General features: G+C 40.6%; 1 protein-coding gene across 2 annotated transcripts in view; it reads right to left on the reverse strand.

Moving 5' to 3' along the window:
- KDM2B (lysine demethylase 2B) overlaps positions 1-18,146 on the reverse strand; it is a 110,938-nt gene that overhangs the window by 88,139 nt on the left and 4,653 nt on the right. For both annotated transcript variants that reach the window (XM_051634419.1, XM_051634418.1), the window contains exons 3-4: positions 18,029-18,107; positions 12,115-12,161 (exon numbers count right to left, since the gene is read on the reverse strand). In XM_051634419.1, the coding sequence (XP_051490379.1) occupies positions 12,115-12,161; positions 18,029-18,107 (126 nt within the window). The remainder of the gene's footprint in view (positions 1-12,114; positions 12,162-18,028; positions 18,108-18,146) is intronic.

The following is an 18,146-nucleotide window of genomic DNA, read 5'->3' on the forward strand; positions in this document are numbered from 1 at the left end:
CTTTCTAATCTTTATGCTTCTTACTGGGGAAAAAAATCCTAGATTTGCAAAGCAGGATTTTTGGCAGAGCCTTAGGAAGTCTGCTAGCTTCACTAGCAGGTTAATTGTACCTAAAGACTGAGGCTTTGACTTGCATCCCAGTTAATCCCTCTGGAGCTCCTGGAGCTGGAAAGCTACCCACAGGAGACTGTTGCAATATCCCACACTAACTGCGAGGGACGAATCAGAGCAGCAAGTCCTTACTTAAATGGAGCTACTCACCACATTCCCTGCATTTCAGACCCAGGGTAAGAGCAGCTGGAGTAAGACATACCAATACCATTGCTTCCAGATCCACCAGAGGGCACAGAAGAACAAAAGGAAAGAAGTGTCCAGCTCGGACACCTGCACACATCTCTCCCAGCATTTTCCCCAGCACAGCCTGGTCCACCATGAAACAAGTATCCCCAAGGCACCCAGCTCCCCTCCACAGTGCTCTCTGCCTTTGCACCCCCTCGCTCAGGTACCTGCCCCCCCAGCTCCCCAGCACACACCACCCTGGCTGCAGGGCACCAGCCTGGCCAGTGGGTTACATTATTTCCTTCTTATGGAGATGTACAGCTAAGAACATCTGACATGTACCTGCCCCCTCCTTCCTCTCTCCAGTGTCTGCTGTTCTATCATCAGGTATAAAACTGCCAAATTGCAGCCACCCATGGTATTGGGTTTCTTCATGCAACAGAAGGTGTTCAGAGCGTGTCCACAGGAAGAGCTTAAGCCAGCAAAAAGTCTTAAGCCTTAATGCCACAGCACTGGACTAAAGAAGGAAGCTCAGGGCAAATACTATTTTAGTGGCATGAGACAGAATCAGTTACTGTCCTTACATCTACCCAAAATATAAACAGGAATTTTCAATGGGAAGGGATGGAGCTCACCTCTCCACTGAGAAGATGGCTGAGATGATTCAAAAGCTCCTGGCTTCTCAAAGGTCTCACCTCCCCTGTCATAGAATCATAGAATGTATTGGGTTGGAAGGGACCTATAAGGATCATCTGGTCCTGTCTATGCAGCCCTGACCTCTCACTTTGAGCCTGGCACTCCTCTGACTTTGGGGCAAGCAAATGGAAGACTACCAAGATGTCAGGAAAGTATTTTCCTTTTCCTGGTTTTCTGCTGATTGTGTGACCTGGATCAGCTCACTGAGGAGTCAGGCACACACCAAAGCTGGACCAGGAGAAGCACCTCAGGATCAAGAGCCAGCACAGCACAAGCAGGGGTGCAACAGCCAGAACTGGGAGGGAAAGATTGCCTCTTCCCTTAGATTGCCGTTTCGGCCTCCTGAAAGCTCATCGGTAGCCCACAATGAGCAACACTGTAGCCTTGATTCCCTCATGCATGACAACTAGGAAATGGCAGATCTTCAGCCACCTGAATGTGTGAATTTTAACAGCAATCCTGCAGCTCTCCTATGGTCTAGACTGGTATTTAAAGGTGTCTCATCAAAGAGCTGGCACCACCACCAGACATCTATATCCACAATGTAATGAGGACATCTTCAGATATACATAGGTGTGATTACATCAGACCTCCAGAACATGGTCGTACTAATAGATATTTTTAGGTAACAGCAAAGCTACACTTGAAGGTTATTTTGCACTAAAGAAAATTATGACACTCAAGTGTAACAACTACCATGAAATATTTAGGATTTGGGGTGCTATTCCTCCAAAATAAGACAGCTCTTATCTAGTTTGGATGAGCTACAACAGAGGATGATGCTTATTGCAGAACAGTGTGACTACAGGGAGTTATTCTAAAATAGCTGTTCCGGTTAATTTTCCCAGGTGGACAATTCAGTTTTAAATCCACCTGTAGACAGAGGCTTTGAGATGACTGTGACCACATCAACACATCACTTCAATTTCACTTTCATGTTTTGGCAGCATGGAAATACATTCTTTTGAAAGGTTGAATTTCCATTATAACATTCATCTAAAGCAGATTTACTGCTGTTGATATCCGGTCATGAACTGTTTTTAGCAAAACTGTCCCACTTTAACAAAGGGGTTTTTAAGGGTTTGTCTGTGTTAGGCAAAGGACAAATTAAAGAGAGCTCAAACAGGAAGCTCAGCTCTAAAAATAGAAATGGTTCTACTTCCAAAATGGCAAGTCAGCGGACATACTAAACATAGGCAAGCAAGTGTTATAATATTTCTTTTTTATTTCTAAGAGCCAAAGAAAAGCATAAAAAGGGAGCATCAAATACCTTTTCTTTATATATTTTACAACACAGAAGCCCTAACTGTGGATCAAGGCCTACTCACCAGGCACACAGCTCCTCAGTGGAAACTCCCAGAGGTGCACGGGTACATCTATCATGTTTTAGCCCAGCACCAGCTAGTACTGAGAGCTAAACCAGCATTAAAAACTAAAGAACACATATGTATTCCTCCCCCTCTCTGTGAGGGAGGAAGATAGTGTGAGTTTTCTGCCAGTTCAACTTTCTGAACCACCTTACTGCAAGGAAGAGCAAAGCCCGTGCCAGCACACAGGAAGGGGACAGGAGAGCAATGCCAGAAGTGGGAGAGAAGGAAGAGAATGAACAGACACCACCTAGACTTGCTTAATTGGAATTGCAGAAAAGCAAGTTGTTAAATGCAATGGGTAGCAGAGGGAATAGACACTATACCAGGGCAAATAACAGGCAGGAATAGTAAAAACTAGATGTCAAAAAGATGGTCTGGCACCAGAGCACAGTACTGGAATTAGAGGGACAAGTTTCTATTTCCAGCCTATCAGGAACACTGGGTAAGTTTTAACCTTTCTCTGCCCTGGGTCCTGGTTTCATGACACAAACAGTTCACCAATACTCAAGAAACTGATGAGGCTTAAATAATTTTTTTAAGCGGGGTCAGGTCCCTGCCTGCTTCACAGCCCAGTTTCACAAACAGGGGGGTAAGGGATGTGCAGCCAGCACCAGTGGCGGCTGTGGGAAATCATAGAGTGACAGCAACCCACAGCCCCAGCGTCCCTGTCTGATTTACAGACTGGAGCTTTTCTTCTTAGAGGCACAAAACCAGTGTGTATTAAATGAAGCAATGTCCTCTGACAGTTTCCAATATGTCACTTCAATACAGAAAGATCTCCACTTTGTACATGCACTGCTCCACCTTCTTAATGGTGGATGCTGAAGTCCCAAAGGGTTGCTTCAGAGCTGCTAGAAACTGCCTCAATTTTCAACAAATCAGGTAGAGCCCTCAGACTGTAGGAAATTCACTAATGTAACCTTCACTTGAAAAAAAATCCATTCAGAAACTCTGAAGTCTAGTTTCTAATTTTCATTCTGCCCAGGAGAGAACACAGTGCAGCTCCACAACTTTGTAGTTCTTCTTAGCCCTGAGCAAACAGGGAGCAGAGAGAGGAACAATTCAGAAATCACATTATGTCCTCTGATCAACATACACAACTGCTGGTGTCCCACAAATAACAAATCCCATGATAAACACAAAACCCACCTGTCAAGTCCTACTGGTCCTGCTTACAGCAGAGTATGTTGATGTCTCTATCATTATTGGTTCATGGTTGGTAAGTGTAATCTAATAGCACCTGCTCAAGTCTGGAAGGATTTACCTGTACTTCCTCACAAGCTGCTATGAGATTAGGGAGTAAAATGAGTTCTGAACAGTACAGTAGCCTCATCAAAGAGAGAGGGATACAAAGAAAACAGGAGAGGTCGCTCAAGGGAAAAGAAAGAAAAAAAGATAAAGACAAAAGGATGAGCCAAGAAGTCTTCAGTGCTGTAGTTGGAAAAAAGAAACCTGCTAGACAGAATTGGAATGAATTGTTTCAATAAAACAGCATATGTATTTATTGGTTTTTTATTGTCCAGATGTTTCCTCTTTGTTGTTCTCACATTTTAAATGAAATGCAACAGCTAGAAGTCTGGCCAGCTCATATAAACGGTACTTATAAACCCTTTGTTGATGCACCATTGGTTTGGCTCCCTCCTAGATGAGGCACTTGGAAGTTATCATTTTCTGTGCTAATATTTATTTGCTGATTTTGGTCGAGGTATGACTTAGCAGATTTCCCAATTACAGAGAAGCTTCAGAGCATGAAGCACATTGGCAGTCCCAACAGCATGACTGTGAGGACATTTGGAACTTTGATTTTAAAAACAAAGTGTTTTTTAAAAATAATGGGAGATTTTAAAACAAGTTTTGGCCACAAAACAGTATGATGGAGGAACTGTTTGTTTTCATAAAGACTGGATCTCAAACACATGTTGCTGTAATCCTGCAAAGAGCCTTACAACACTTCAGACAAATCCCTGGCCTTGACCTACAGTGCTTTCTGATTTTTCCATTTTTACCCTTGGAAAAGTTTGTAGCCAGGTATGTAACTCATCTCCCTTAAAGCACAGGTTTGGGATCCTCAGATCAATGGGAATAGCACTGATATGCCATTATTTTACAGTCTCTTGTGAAGAACATCCAAGCTCAGCCTCATCCTCCAAGGAGCCATCCTGATCTCCTGTCTTCAAACTGTTCTTGGATCCCCCTCCTCCTAACAGCTACTGGAGAGATGTAGTCTCTTGTGGATCTCAGTCCCTTGATGAATTTAGGGTGTCAGTGGTAGGACCCAGACTGAGGTATGCTCAATCTGAATCCTCACAGGCTGAAGAACATGTTCACTAGTTGTTTTTTATAAAACTACAGAGATTTTGTCTTCCAAACCACCAGAGCAATGAGGATGGTCTCATTAACTCAGTTTGTTTTCATTGAATTTTCATGTAATTGTCCCACCTAAAAGAGAATTTTAAAAGCAGAACCCAGAGAGCAAGCACAGATCATACTGTGGGGCACAAAAGTCCCATGAGCAACAAGAGGAGGAAGCTTAACATGAATGGGCAAGTTTTGTACAAGTATCTCCCCTGCCATGAGATCAGTGTTGACTCCTCTTCTCTAGAAGAGTCTGGTCTACTGCATTTTAAAAAATGCATTATTTGGACACTGGGAACAGAGCAAAAACCTCAGTGCTTCCTCCTTATCCAGACAAGACTGCTGGAGGTAGAGCAGCTCATGACTCCTGACTCAGCTCTTCTGCTCTTCCAAACAAGGCACTGCCATTCACAGGGCAAAGCCCCACACAGGGGGAGAACCATACATCTTAATCAAGACTTAGATGCAAGACTGTGAGCAGACTTTTGCACTTCCTTTGAGCAGCCTGTTTAATTTTGGGAAGCACTCCTTAGAACAAAGTCTCCCTAATGAGCCTCCCTCCTAGCTCCTCTCAGGCTCCAATTTCACAACTTCCTTGAAACAAATAGAGCGTTGCTCTATAGAAAAAGCCACACTAGGTCCCTATTCAGCAGAATGATGGAAAGTTTTCTGAGCTGCAGTCTGTGGCTGCTTTGTCCTTCCTTTGTATCTGCAGGGCTAATTTTCTTTCACAGGATGGAGAACTGTATATTGATTAAGACAAAATTTCCCCTGCTTGCCCACAGACCACACTACGAGCCTCTTGACTTGCTTTGTAATTCGATGTGAATTCGACCATGATACAATTTTCAGAGCAGATCAATTTGAGAGGGGGAGCAAACATGCAGGAGGAGTGTACCAAAAAAATCACTAGGAAGTAGTTACTCAGAGGCAGTTATCTGGTTTGCTTTCAGCTTTTTTGAGTAGCTACTAACAAAGAGCTGAACAGCCAGCTCAGGAACTATTGTGCTGAGGCACCAGAGGAAACGTATGCTAATGTAAAAGAAATGTTGTACATGGTCTCTGCCCTCCCTCCTGCCTTTACCCACCTCACCTGCAGTCACCATCACCACAATTTTCTCTTCTGTGGATAAACCACTTATCATTCTTGGTTGAGTACTGAATGAAATTTATACATATATCATGTATACACATCTATAAATGTGTGTACAATTTTATATATAAAAATTGTGTTTGATAAGCCCAGAATAATTATTACTTACAATGTTTGCATCTTTTTTGCATCACTTAATTCTAGAAGTATGGATTAGGGGGGTTCTTGTCTTTCAGTGAAGTACCTGGCATGGATATTCTCATTTCAGCTGGGGTTCCCGAGGACTAAAGCACCATATGGATTTAAGAGAACAAAAATGGCCAGATGAAAGATACATATCCTCACGTAGCTTATGGCTGTTATGTATACTTGATGGGCAGTAATCCTTCTTTGAATTTAAATTAGTTAAATCAGCCTGCTTACATTAACTAGTGAGGGAACTGGTTCCACCCCATCTCAGTCTCCTGCACAGAAAAGGCCACGGCTCACCACATTCAGAACATCATTTACAGTTTACAGGAAAACTCAAAACTGAGACTCCCCAAATGCTGTTTCCAGCACAACACTGAACAGGCACCTGAGCAGATCATTCCACCTTTCAGCCCATTTTCCACCTGCGAAAAGAAGGCAACACTATTTACTGTGCACCATTACACTGTGGCATTGAAGTTACTCCTACAATGAGCGAAATGTTGCAATGTAAACCTTCAGAAAACTTGCCTAGGCCTCTCCCCTGTGGAAAAAAACCTCAACAGCCAGTGAAGCACTCCTCTCCAGGTCTAATTTCTTCCACTGATGTTAACGAAAGCTCAGTTGCTTTCTTCAGCACAGCACAATGAAGTCCTTAAAACCTTAACTCACTTAGTGAATAAACCATGAGCAGATGTATGACAGCACACAGCGTCTCCTCCAGAACCAGTCCTTGTCAGCAGCACCAGGGAAGGCTGACCTGCACTTGCAGAGCCAACCCCCCTATTCACAGGGCTTTTCTTTTGCAAACATCTGGGATTTAATGATGTAATTTATTCTACTATCCTGCTCCACTGACACCATGATTATAAACTCACAGTTGAGGCAGAGATCTTCACACATATTTCTTTAAACACTCAATTTGTAACTCAACTTTTTGGCTCAGCTCCTGTTCTTTTGGTGTTTCTAATGAGAAGGCAAAACCCTGCAATAATCAGGTATCTCTTCAGCTGTTCTCAGCAAAGAAAGCAACAGGATACATAGAGCCTTGGTTTTCCTTTCAGCCTTTGTCTTGGAGATCAAAGCCTGCTGCCAGGTCTTTAAAGATTTGACAGAACCACAGAAATCAAATATTGAAATGATCTATTAGGTCTCAACCTACACATCATCTCCTTGGGCCAGATGAAGATCACTCCTTGCAATGGTTTTTACTGCCATACCTCAATGCACAAATTTTATCACAATTAAAAGCTTTGATGCTTTCAGCTTGGGTTATTTATACAAGATGAAAACTCCAAAGCCTTTCAACCTAGTTTGTGAACACGGGGAACCAAACATTTTCTGTCCACTGGCATTATAGCCCAGTCCAGTCTACAGCATCAGATTTAAACAGCAAAATAAATGATTGATGATACATTCTCTGCTGCTCCTACACTTATTATTTAACTCTATAAATAAACTCTTAGTGAGTTAGTTAAATAAAATCAACCAGTGAGTTTATGTCAGTTGTTAGACCACCCCATGAATAGTCTAAGTCCTGTACTTGCACCATTCCCACTGATCCAACGCCCGGCTGGGCACGCTGAATTCCACACAACAATGCTGCTGATCCTACAGAAGTGACCGCTCTGGTCACAACTTTAACCTCTTCAGCCCAGGGATCACAGTAACTGAAAGTCTCTTTTCTTTCTGACAGACCCCAGTGTGTTTTCAAATCACCCCTTTTGCCACTAGCTGGGACTGCAAGCTGGATGTTGGGGGTGTATAATACACACCCTGGTACACAAAGCTGCAGCAGCTCCTGGAGGGAGGAGGTGATGCACGTTAACAGGCCCAACAGCAACACTTAGGTTTATTTAGTGGTTTATCTAGGTAAGAGTTTAAAAGCTGGGATTCAGTGGTGACAGACACAGGCTGTGGCATGCAGCCAGAAGAGAGGTCAGCTACAAATAAAAAATAAAAGCAAGTACATCCAGACTAGCCATTACTGTTTTGATACAGACACCAGGCTTGTGCAGGGACTCCAGACCTACCCAGGGAGTTCCTGAGCACACTGTGACTACTCAGAAAGACAAAGGCAGTGAAGACATCAATTACCAGTCAAAGGGCAAGACATTGCAGACGCCACAGAGAAGCAGATACTCTTTTAAACTCTATCCATGCTGACCCAAGCAAACCACTAAAAAAAAAAAAAAGTAATCAAAGCAAGAGAAAAGAAGACAAGAGCTTGGAATGATGCACACATTCATGTATGCTGCTGCTTCTTTCTCTCCTTTATGTGATTCACAGCTTCCAAAACAACTCAGTGGTCCCTTCTTCAGGTTATATTATTCCTCACAGACATCATACAAAGAGAAAAATCAAACCAATGAAGAAAACTGAATGCTTTGGCATTCTGACATCAAAGACTAAACCAAATTATTGCATTTGGTCCTTAGGTCAGTGGCTACCACAGAAGCCCTGGCTTTCAAACAACTCACTGAGCAAGGCAGTTACCCTTCTCTTTGCTCAGGCTTAAGCTGATCTTGGCAAGTGTGTATCAATTTTTCACTGTAATTAGTATAAAGCATTTACACAGGTCTGCATGTTTGGAGATACAAGGACACACATCTAAGAAAACACACTTTTTCTCTCCTGCCCATCTGTGACAGACACCTCTGCACACTGTGGCCCAGAAGCCCTGCTGGCAGGAGAAGCCAACACAAGAGGCCTGGAAAACATCAGTTCTTCTGTGTAGCTGCCTCTCCTGGGCATGAGGAGCAGTAAATCACTAAGAATCAGAGTCTGAGGAAAAATTAGTAATAGCTATTGAGCTGTCCCAACACTTAGTGTAGATGTGGCAGATGTTTAAGGAGACATTAAGAGGGCCAATGACCCTTTTTGTCAACTTATGAAGAGATGACAGTAACATTTTGGCCTTCAGAATTAGCAATCAAATCTACCTTAGACAATGAAATTGCCAAACTTAATAGTTACTAAATTACAACAGAGTTTTCCTTCTTTCAAAACTTGTCTCAAGTTCCGAAGCAGGCCAGTAATTCCTCTCCTCTATTTGTATCCTTGGCTCACAGCCATTTCAGAGATCAGACAAATTCCAACTGCTGAAATTAATCCACTGTGTCAGGTTTAAAGAATATCAAGGATATCATTCACACTGAGGTAGGAGTCTAGTCATAACCATTATTCCAGCCTTGCAGTTCGAAGTGTTTGTTGTTTAAAGTACTGTACAGGAAGAGTTTCAGCCACACACATCACCTATAGGTGTGCACTCATGCACACTACCCTGCAAATCATAAACAGTAGGTCCTAAACATTACCAAACTAAATCACTGTTGGCATCTGCATATTTTTTAAAATTAATAAATTAAAATTATCCAAGAAGCAATGGCAACGCTTCTTTCAAAGTCAGGTGAAACATGAACAAAAAGAGACACCTAAGCTCAAGTAACCACAAATGATAATCAAAAAACTCACCTTTTTTTTCTCCTTATTATTGCCATAGACTTGAGTTTTCAACAGATGGTTGAAAAAGCTAAGCTACCTACTGTTGCTATTTCTTTGTCACTTAAAGGTACCCAAATATGGAGATGGTTGCATTAGAAACAGAAAGGAAGATTTCAGAATAATTTGAGACTGAAGGGTCAGTAGCTTCGTGTGGAATTTGTGTGCTTTGGAAAAACCCAGCACCATTTCTTTAAAATGCTCTACAACAAATGTGCTTCTCCTGATTCAAAGAGAACACATGACAGGTTTAAATAACACCAGTGTGCTACAAGCACAGGCACTTAAAACCCAACAAGTTTACAAAGCACACAACACTATCCCAGCTATGGACTTCCAGCACATTCAGCTGCAGGGTTAGGATGATCCCGTTTCACACTCACAAATCACCTTTCCCCTCCCAGGTCCACCAAGGCACTCAATTAGTTTTGAAAACCCTGCACTTCAGAAATGCAGGTACCTGGAAGCTCAGGCAAGAGCTGGAGAGTCTGCTAAAAAACTGCAGGGGCAATGACAGGATATTAATAAAGCAAGACTTTTCATCAGCTTTATGTGAACATTAGATTGTGGGTGTCACATACGTTAACCTAAAAGTAGAAAAAATTATCAGCAGTGATACGCAATAGGAAAATTGCTCACTAGTGTTTCCTGAAGTCATTAGTAGATAATTTAGAAATTTGGCCTGGAGGCAGGGACTGTGCTCCCATCTCAGTGTCACTGTGGCTGTTACCCATGGCACAAATCCCACAGCAACAGAAATGATTTACCATAAGAAGAATGATTTTTCAGGTATAACTTACAGTCCATTTCCCAAATATTTTAGAACTTTTGAATCAAAGTTTCCACCTGCAATGCCAGAAGTCATCAACCATACCAAAAAAGAGACAGCAGGTGACCGCATTCTTGACCAAATGACAGGCTCAGTACAATGACTCCAAAGGGAGTTTGTCCAAAGACAACAAAAAGACGTGTGGTACCTAGCTAGAGCATGTGCAGGGATTGCTGAACCAGCTGTGAGAGAAGGCACACCGATACATTAAAGTTAATCTCAAAGTTAATTACGATTGTTATTTCTGCTCCATTGTTTTCTAAATCTAATTCTGTTCCTAAATATCCTCCCACTTTGCTGGTCATGCACGCAGGAATCTCCACCCCCCAAATACTTCAAGGGACATCAATCTTGAGGAAATGCAACTCCCACACTTTGACTGTTATACAGGAAAAACAATGTTGTTATGCAACACGATGCTGTTCCAAAACATCTTCAAGTCAGACCCTCAGTTTTAGCAGTTTTAGAGTTAGAAATGGCAGTTTATCAGCTATGGAACAAATTCAGATAAAAATGGAAACAGGGTCCAGATAATTACAAGCTTTATGCACAAGACTCCTCCACAGCAAAAAGATGTTTTCCATACCTATACATTTGCACATGCAAGTATTCAGGAAATCCATAAAATTTAGGACTTTCAAATACCCTTGTATTATTTCCTAATTTCACTGCAGATTGACCAACAGAAATGCTACCAAACAGCACCACTTCCCTAACATTTTCTGCCAAAGAGCTTCAGGGCTTTTTTCCCCCAAAACTTATAAATGGTCATAAATTAAGCACCATTGCCAAGTTTTGTTTGTGAAGGAAGGTTATCAGAGATAACCCCTCTCTCACAGATAACCCCAAGTGAGCAGAAATGAGGCACAAGTTTCTCTCCCTTGTTTTTCTTAACTACGTGTTTTCCAGACTTGATATTCCTATTGATTAATAAATTCAAGAGTAATTTTCAAAAATTCGCCTTCAGAATGCAGCAATTGGGGTAATTTAAAAGATTAAGTCCAGCCACAACACAAGTAAATAAACCCAGTAAATTCTAAATAGCAAGAATGCAGTTAAAAGTCTCCATGAGGGAGGGCAGCTAACACATCCAAAACTCAGCTAGCTCCACAGCCATGACTTCACAGAGTGCAGTATCTCTATTTAGAAACAATTTCAGCTAAACAATAAATAACATCCACCTTCAGTAAAAGCAGATTTCAAAGAAACATACAGTATAATCTCCTGCTCAAAATGTAGCTTTCCTTGGAGTTAAAAAAAATCTTTTACAAATTTGCTAGGAAATACTTGATGATTGCAGTCACCACTTCTCTGGTTTGTGTCTTACCAAAACGACAGGCAGTTTGCACAGCTCTGTGCTCAGTTTCTCTTAGCAACCTTTCCTCAAAGCACTGACCTAGCCTGACACTGATAAAGACTGTGAGGAGAACACAGGCAAAAGGTGATACGGCTCCAATCATACCTTTTAAAAACAGATGCTCTACAACAGATTGAAAAAAATAACAAGAATTTGATCAATAGAGTTGCAGCTTTCCAGGATCACAAAAGTGTATATAGGACACCTGTTAAGAGCAAAAGCATTCACTCTCTTTCAAATGGCCAATTATCCAGCATGAGATCAGAGTCTGGTCAGCACAACTACTAATTAGGGTTCTCCCGGCCTTTTTAATTTACAAATTGCTCTTCATGCCTTCTCCCAGACTCCAGGAGTTACCACAAATGTCTACAAACACAACTGGACAAGTATTTCACAGCAATTCTGTTCTGTAAAGAGTTAATCCAGTGCATTCAAAATAACTTACCCACTAATAGCTTCACATCTCTGACAGTGAAATCCGGGTCAGGCATTCTGTAATTAGCAAAGAAAGCAACATTAAATACCATCAAGATAAGTATGGGTACACTTTTGTTACCATAATCAAAGAGAAATAAATGTATGGTGCTCTTTGTCCATAATGCAGTAGGTGGAATCAAGCAAGGCCTCTCTGATGTGTGGACAGTGCAAGTTTTAATTACTTTAAACATCTTTGCATTGCCACGTGTACAAAAGTTTCTCCACTCATAGAGGAAGAGGAGAGGAGGTGTCTTTCCAAGCACTCTCTAGCAGCACTGGAGTGGGAGGGAAGGGGTTGGGGCTGATTTCAATAAAATCCTAAACCTTTATAGCTTGCTCCTGCTAAGCAACTGGTTTGCAACTTGTGGTGTCTCACCTGTACTGCCCAAGATGAGCATGGCCACCTTGGCCAGTGGACACAAACTGAGGCATGGAGCAGTCGACCAGTTTGTTTTAAGTCACATCATCATTGCCTGAATTCACTGCTTGGAAATGAAATCTATATAAAAAAATCATTAAAGCCCCTGTGTTTTAATGACTATTTCAAACCTCCTTGTCTGGCAGAAGACAACCTGGCTGTATTTGGTGGGTAGGGAAATCGTTGTTCAATAAAATTTGGGCTAGTTCAGAGCTAAATGAAATGGTAGCATAATTGGTTCATCAGTGCTGATTCTTTTATAAGATCACTTCTAACACAGGCAAGGGTTGAGGCTTTAATGTAATTAGACAACAGTCTAGAACACCAAGTGAGTAAGTTCTATATGTCAGGTAGAGAGTAAAATTCTGCAATATATAGACTAGATGGAAAAAGAAAACAAAAATAGTAGTGAGGTTTTAAAGCTGATTCACTTCACATTAATGCCAGTATTTCAGACTTCACATTGAACAAAAGCTGAATAAGGAACTGCAATGAAAACCAGTCCTGTGGGAACTGCCAGCTAGGTGTGCAGTTCCTTTGGTGCTGCCTTGAGCAGAAAAGAAACAACTTGCTTCTAGTCATAAGGCACTTTTGCCATAACTCCATTAGAAAGCAGAATGATCCAGCCCACAGGTTAACTTCTAGAGCAATAATTTTTACTATTGAGAAAACACTTACAGGTAAAGTTAAAAAATGCATCGACTGTCATGTATGTATCCTGAGAACTATTTGGCAAATTCTGTTTGTCAACTTTCTTCTACCCTTATCACCTCCCTCTGGTGGGATGCGGAGGCTGGACAGTATCTTTTGTTAGGTCCCTGCCAACCCTCACATCTTTGCATTTAGTTGTGAGGGCCCCACAGCTTTGGAATTCACTCCCTCGCCAGAATGAAACAGCCTGAATCTACTGACCTTCAGGGTTCATTCAGAGCTCATCTTTTTTTCCAAGCACTAGAAAGTCAGAAGTAAGGAAAGCTGGACTATTTGTGGGCAGCAAGAACGTGCAAGGCTTATCTTCAAAGGCCACAGCTTGCCTCTGTTTTGTCAGACATGTAGAACAAATAGACAAACTTTTCCACATTGTAGAAAACAAAATAAAAATCAACAACCAAGATAGATAACAACCATAACCCAGATGCATACAAGCAAATCCACTCTTTCCAAGAGCTCCAGCAGCAGCCAACAATAAACATTACTCAAACTGGAAGAATACAATCCTCCCTTCCAAAGATTTAATGTATCACAAAAAAATAGATGAAGAATAGTATAGTGGGGTGACTTAACCCCAAAATATGACTGACTACATTTTGACTTTTAAGCATTCTGTTATATACAAATCTTGCTGCCTCAAACAGAAATTAAATGCAAACACCTTAGTGCGCACTGGTGCAAACTTGTGGTTTAGTAAATGCCTGAAGATTTGCTAGACATCTCTTGTAAGTCCTAACAAGGATGAGCTCTGGCTAGCAAACATCTGATTAACCACAATACAATGCAAGATGATCACTGTTCAGATAACAGACAGCATCCCTCCCAGCAGGATTCTCTCTCCAAATTACAATCCTGGAAGCAGTCAAAGAAACTTCTGAGAAAAACAGCTCATCTTCTGTTAAGGGATCACAGGTGGGCTCTCCTGCTTCTAGCCATACAAGCAGCACGATGGTCAGAAATACACAAGAAGGCAATTTTCAGTTTCATTATAATCATTTTTCCTCATTCATCTCATTCCTTGCCATTTTGGAGTACCTCCAAGCACAGTAACCAAACTGTTCAGCTAGGCTTTGTACATCTGCCAGGCACAGACGAGCAAGGTGACTGCTTAACAGCAAGCAGAAGTGGAAGCACGTATCATCACTTATTCAAAATGTCAGAAGTCTAAAAATTATCTTGCATCATCTGTTTTACAGACCACCGTATCTCTAAAGTCACCCTACATACATGCAGATCACCTAATCTACCATATCATGACAGGCACAGACTCCTCTGAACAAGAAAGTAGTGCTAGAAAAGACCCAGTAAAGCATCATTTCCTCCAGAGCCTGAAGTGGAACGTAAGGTTCCCAAATTTCATCAGCAAATTACTCGGATCCGACAGCAAAGTGTCCAGTCTGGCCCTAGTGATGGAAGACAGCAGACTGTGACACTCATTATTTCAATAATGATGATGACAAGAGTGAAGGTTCTCAATGGTTCAGATCAGTTAGGCAGGTGTCAATACTATGTTGATCTTGCTGGAATACAATGCAAGTGGCATTTATGTATCTACACATCCATAGAACTCCTATATTGCATGCCAGCTACTTTTGATAGATACATGTAAGATGTGGAAATGTAAATAAAATTAAATTATGTTATCCTGCAGAGCACCAAATAGGAAAGTTTGTTCATGCATTTCACTTCTGTAATTTAAAATGCACATAAATCATGTTTCCAACCTTCTCTCACTCTAGTGACATTTATGCCCAAGTGTTTACACTTCCTTTACAACATCAATTCAAACTAATAAGTTTGCTCATTTAATGCTTATTTAATTTAAAAATCAGAATTTTTAATGTCCTGTAAGAGATTACTGACCTACAAATTCTAGTATTTTAATCCCTCAGAGCAGCCAGTATTCAATGATTCAGCAAAGAATGGAAATATAAAAACAATTCACCCAACTAACTGTGAAATGGAGAATTTAACTGATTGCATGCAGGAACCATCCAAAGTTCACATATCAGATAAAATTTGCTCTTACTTTTGTCAGAATACTAATTAATCAAAAATAGCCTCAAGAGAAAAAAAAAAATCCAAAACAAAACAAAACAAAAAAGCTTCACTATTTTTACTTTCTTCTCTGACAGTGAATTCCAGCTGGGGGAAGAAGTTGCACATGATGTGTGGATGGTTCCCAAAAGGGAGAAAGGGAAACCACCCTAGAAATGAGGAAAAGTATCAGGATAGTATTAGAATTATTCCAGCATTTGGTAGGAAACAGAAAAGCTGGCTGGTCCAGGCTGGCTGCTGAGACTATTTAAAGCTCACCACAGTGAGTTGAAACACGTATTACTCCTTCACTGTCCAAATTGTTAGTGTGTGACAGAGAGTCAGGCAAGTGACTCCAAAACTCTTGCTGTGGATCAGCATTTACTTCTCTTCCACCTCTTCACAATCCAGTCTGGAATTTAAAGTCCATTATCCTAACTGCCAGAGCTGCTGAAATCCAAGAGAAAAAGAAGGCAGGTGGCATTTGGTCTTGCTACTTCTTCACTTCCAATGAATGTTCCAAAACTGCTATCTGACTGCTTTGATACTGCTTACAAAGAAAGGCACCTGATTTTCAATGGTCTTATTTGAAGTGTGGTCATGTACATACACCTGGATTCATGCTGGCTGCGAGGACTGATGGCAGCTGCTTGAGAAGGTGCATATTTTGCTCACTTTCAGGTCCACAAGATTTCTCAAGCCGATCTCAAGATGCAGACAGCATCTCTGCAGAGATTGAGTAGTATCTCTGTTTCCTAAAAAGAAGAGTTTATGGCTTCTTTCAGAAGAAATCCTGGAAGCTTGAACACAATCCTTGAACACCTGCCTGTCAGAAACAGCAGTTTAAAACCAATGCAGAGAGAGACAGCAGCTGTCTCAGGTGTTTTTTCATAATTTTCCACAGTAGGTATGTCCTTCAGATGACTCCTCCAAGAGAAGCATCTCTTGAAAAAAGCAATTGAACAAAAAAGTAGCCACAACCTTCAACAAAAGGAATCTCACTGTCAAGTTGAGCAGAGAAGCCAGAAGGAGGGTCAGAAGAACAGAAGCTCTAACTAACGCAGCAGAAAAAAAACACCCTGGGAGTGAAAGCTCCTCTATTTGGAGGCTGAGAGGAATCAAGGAGCTGGGATGGTAAGCTGGGTGAGTAGAGCAGAGCACAACCCTTGAAGGAGCAGGAGTTTCCTTTAAATAATAAATCTCCTGCTGAAGCAAAAATTATTCAGCTTCAGGTGATGGTTTCACATACAGATACAGCCTAAATGTACATTTGGGCAACCACTCAATGGAGATGTCATTGGCTCTCTAGGAACTAGGCTGACCAACACTGTTACCAGGGAATGTAGGACAAGTGGCACTTTACCTTAAGGAAACTCAGTTGAGAAGATAAACATGAAAATGTTGCAAAAGATGACATGACAGTCAATATATAAGCTAAGATGAATGATGTGGCTTCTGCAGGTGAAGCATAATGAAGCTATGAACATGGAAGACTTTGCTTCTCAGGTTTTCATATGAATGTTATACAAAGGGTTGTATTCTTCAGGAATATCACAACAGATGCTTCTGTATCCCCTCTGCTGGGGGGATCTTTAAGGAACTTTAAGGATAACCTGACCACACCTTCTCTCAAATAATACAAGAGAAAAATTATGTTATTTTTCTTCAACACCAAATAGGAGCATAGAACTGTTGAAGAACAGTAAGAAGTGGCCAACCTTTCTCACTTAATAGTTATGTTTTCTATCACACTTCTAAGGCATTGCAGAATACATGCATGTCTTCATCAGAAAACTAGGGTACAATCTAGGAAAGGCTTTGCACAAACAAATAAAAATATTGCATTATTCTTTTTAACAAGAAACTAGACTGTGCATCCAGGACTACATAGGGAAATAACTGGGCTTAATAACCAAAGAAAAAATATCCCAATGCAACATAATGATACAATTAAAAAAAAATTGCTGTAACTACTACCAAGTACCTACTAAGCACTTCTTGTTCAGAGTTCAATATATAAAAAACTATTTCATTATGTCTTGAGAGGCATCACAGCAGCTATTTTTCACTCTTACAGTAAAAGAACATAATTTTAAAAAATATCATAGAACATTTATCTGAACTATGGATTATGTGGCTAATAGAGTATATAATTTTAGTATTTCTCCCTTAGACACTGTCACTTATACAAAGAAACTGGCAGGATTCTCTTATTAAAATATCATATTCCTTTATGACTGGATATTAACAAAATGCAACCTCAGAAAGACTCTAATAATACTGTATTTTAACTAGACATTATTAAATATTTACAAAGTTGTAACATTCTGTAGAGATACAATTATAATAAAAAATGACAGGCATCATTAGACATTCCACCTGTACCCAGAAAACAATTGAGAAGTCAAACATTGAAGGCAGGTTGTTCAGTCATTACAGCATGAATTAGAAGCCAGAACCTTTGAATTTTATTCCTAATTTTCATCACTGACTTACTTTTGATTGTGTAGCACCATGCTGTCTGCACTTAACTTTTATAGACCTCATTATCTGCTTGTTTATAAGCGGAAAATAATCATTCCTCTTCTCAAGGGTGCTGACAGTCTTCCTAATTGCAATACATTTTGAGATCATCAAAAGAAACATCACAAGTGGAAAGCATAATGGTTATTTTATAAAAGCATTTATTAATCATCAAGATTTGGTTGTAACTTACTTAATTCCCAGTCCATCCTTATTTCTGAAGATAAGGGGAACTCTGAGAGCTTCTCTTTGCACATACTCAAAAGTAAAATCTGTTTGAATAATGAATAAAAAAAAAAATCCAACATCAA

This window comes from Apus apus, chromosome 16 (assembly GCF_020740795.1).
Source record: "Apus apus isolate bApuApu2 chromosome 16, bApuApu2.pri.cur, whole genome shotgun sequence".
Taxonomy (NCBI): domain Eukaryota; kingdom Metazoa; phylum Chordata; class Aves; order Apodiformes; family Apodidae; genus Apus; species Apus apus.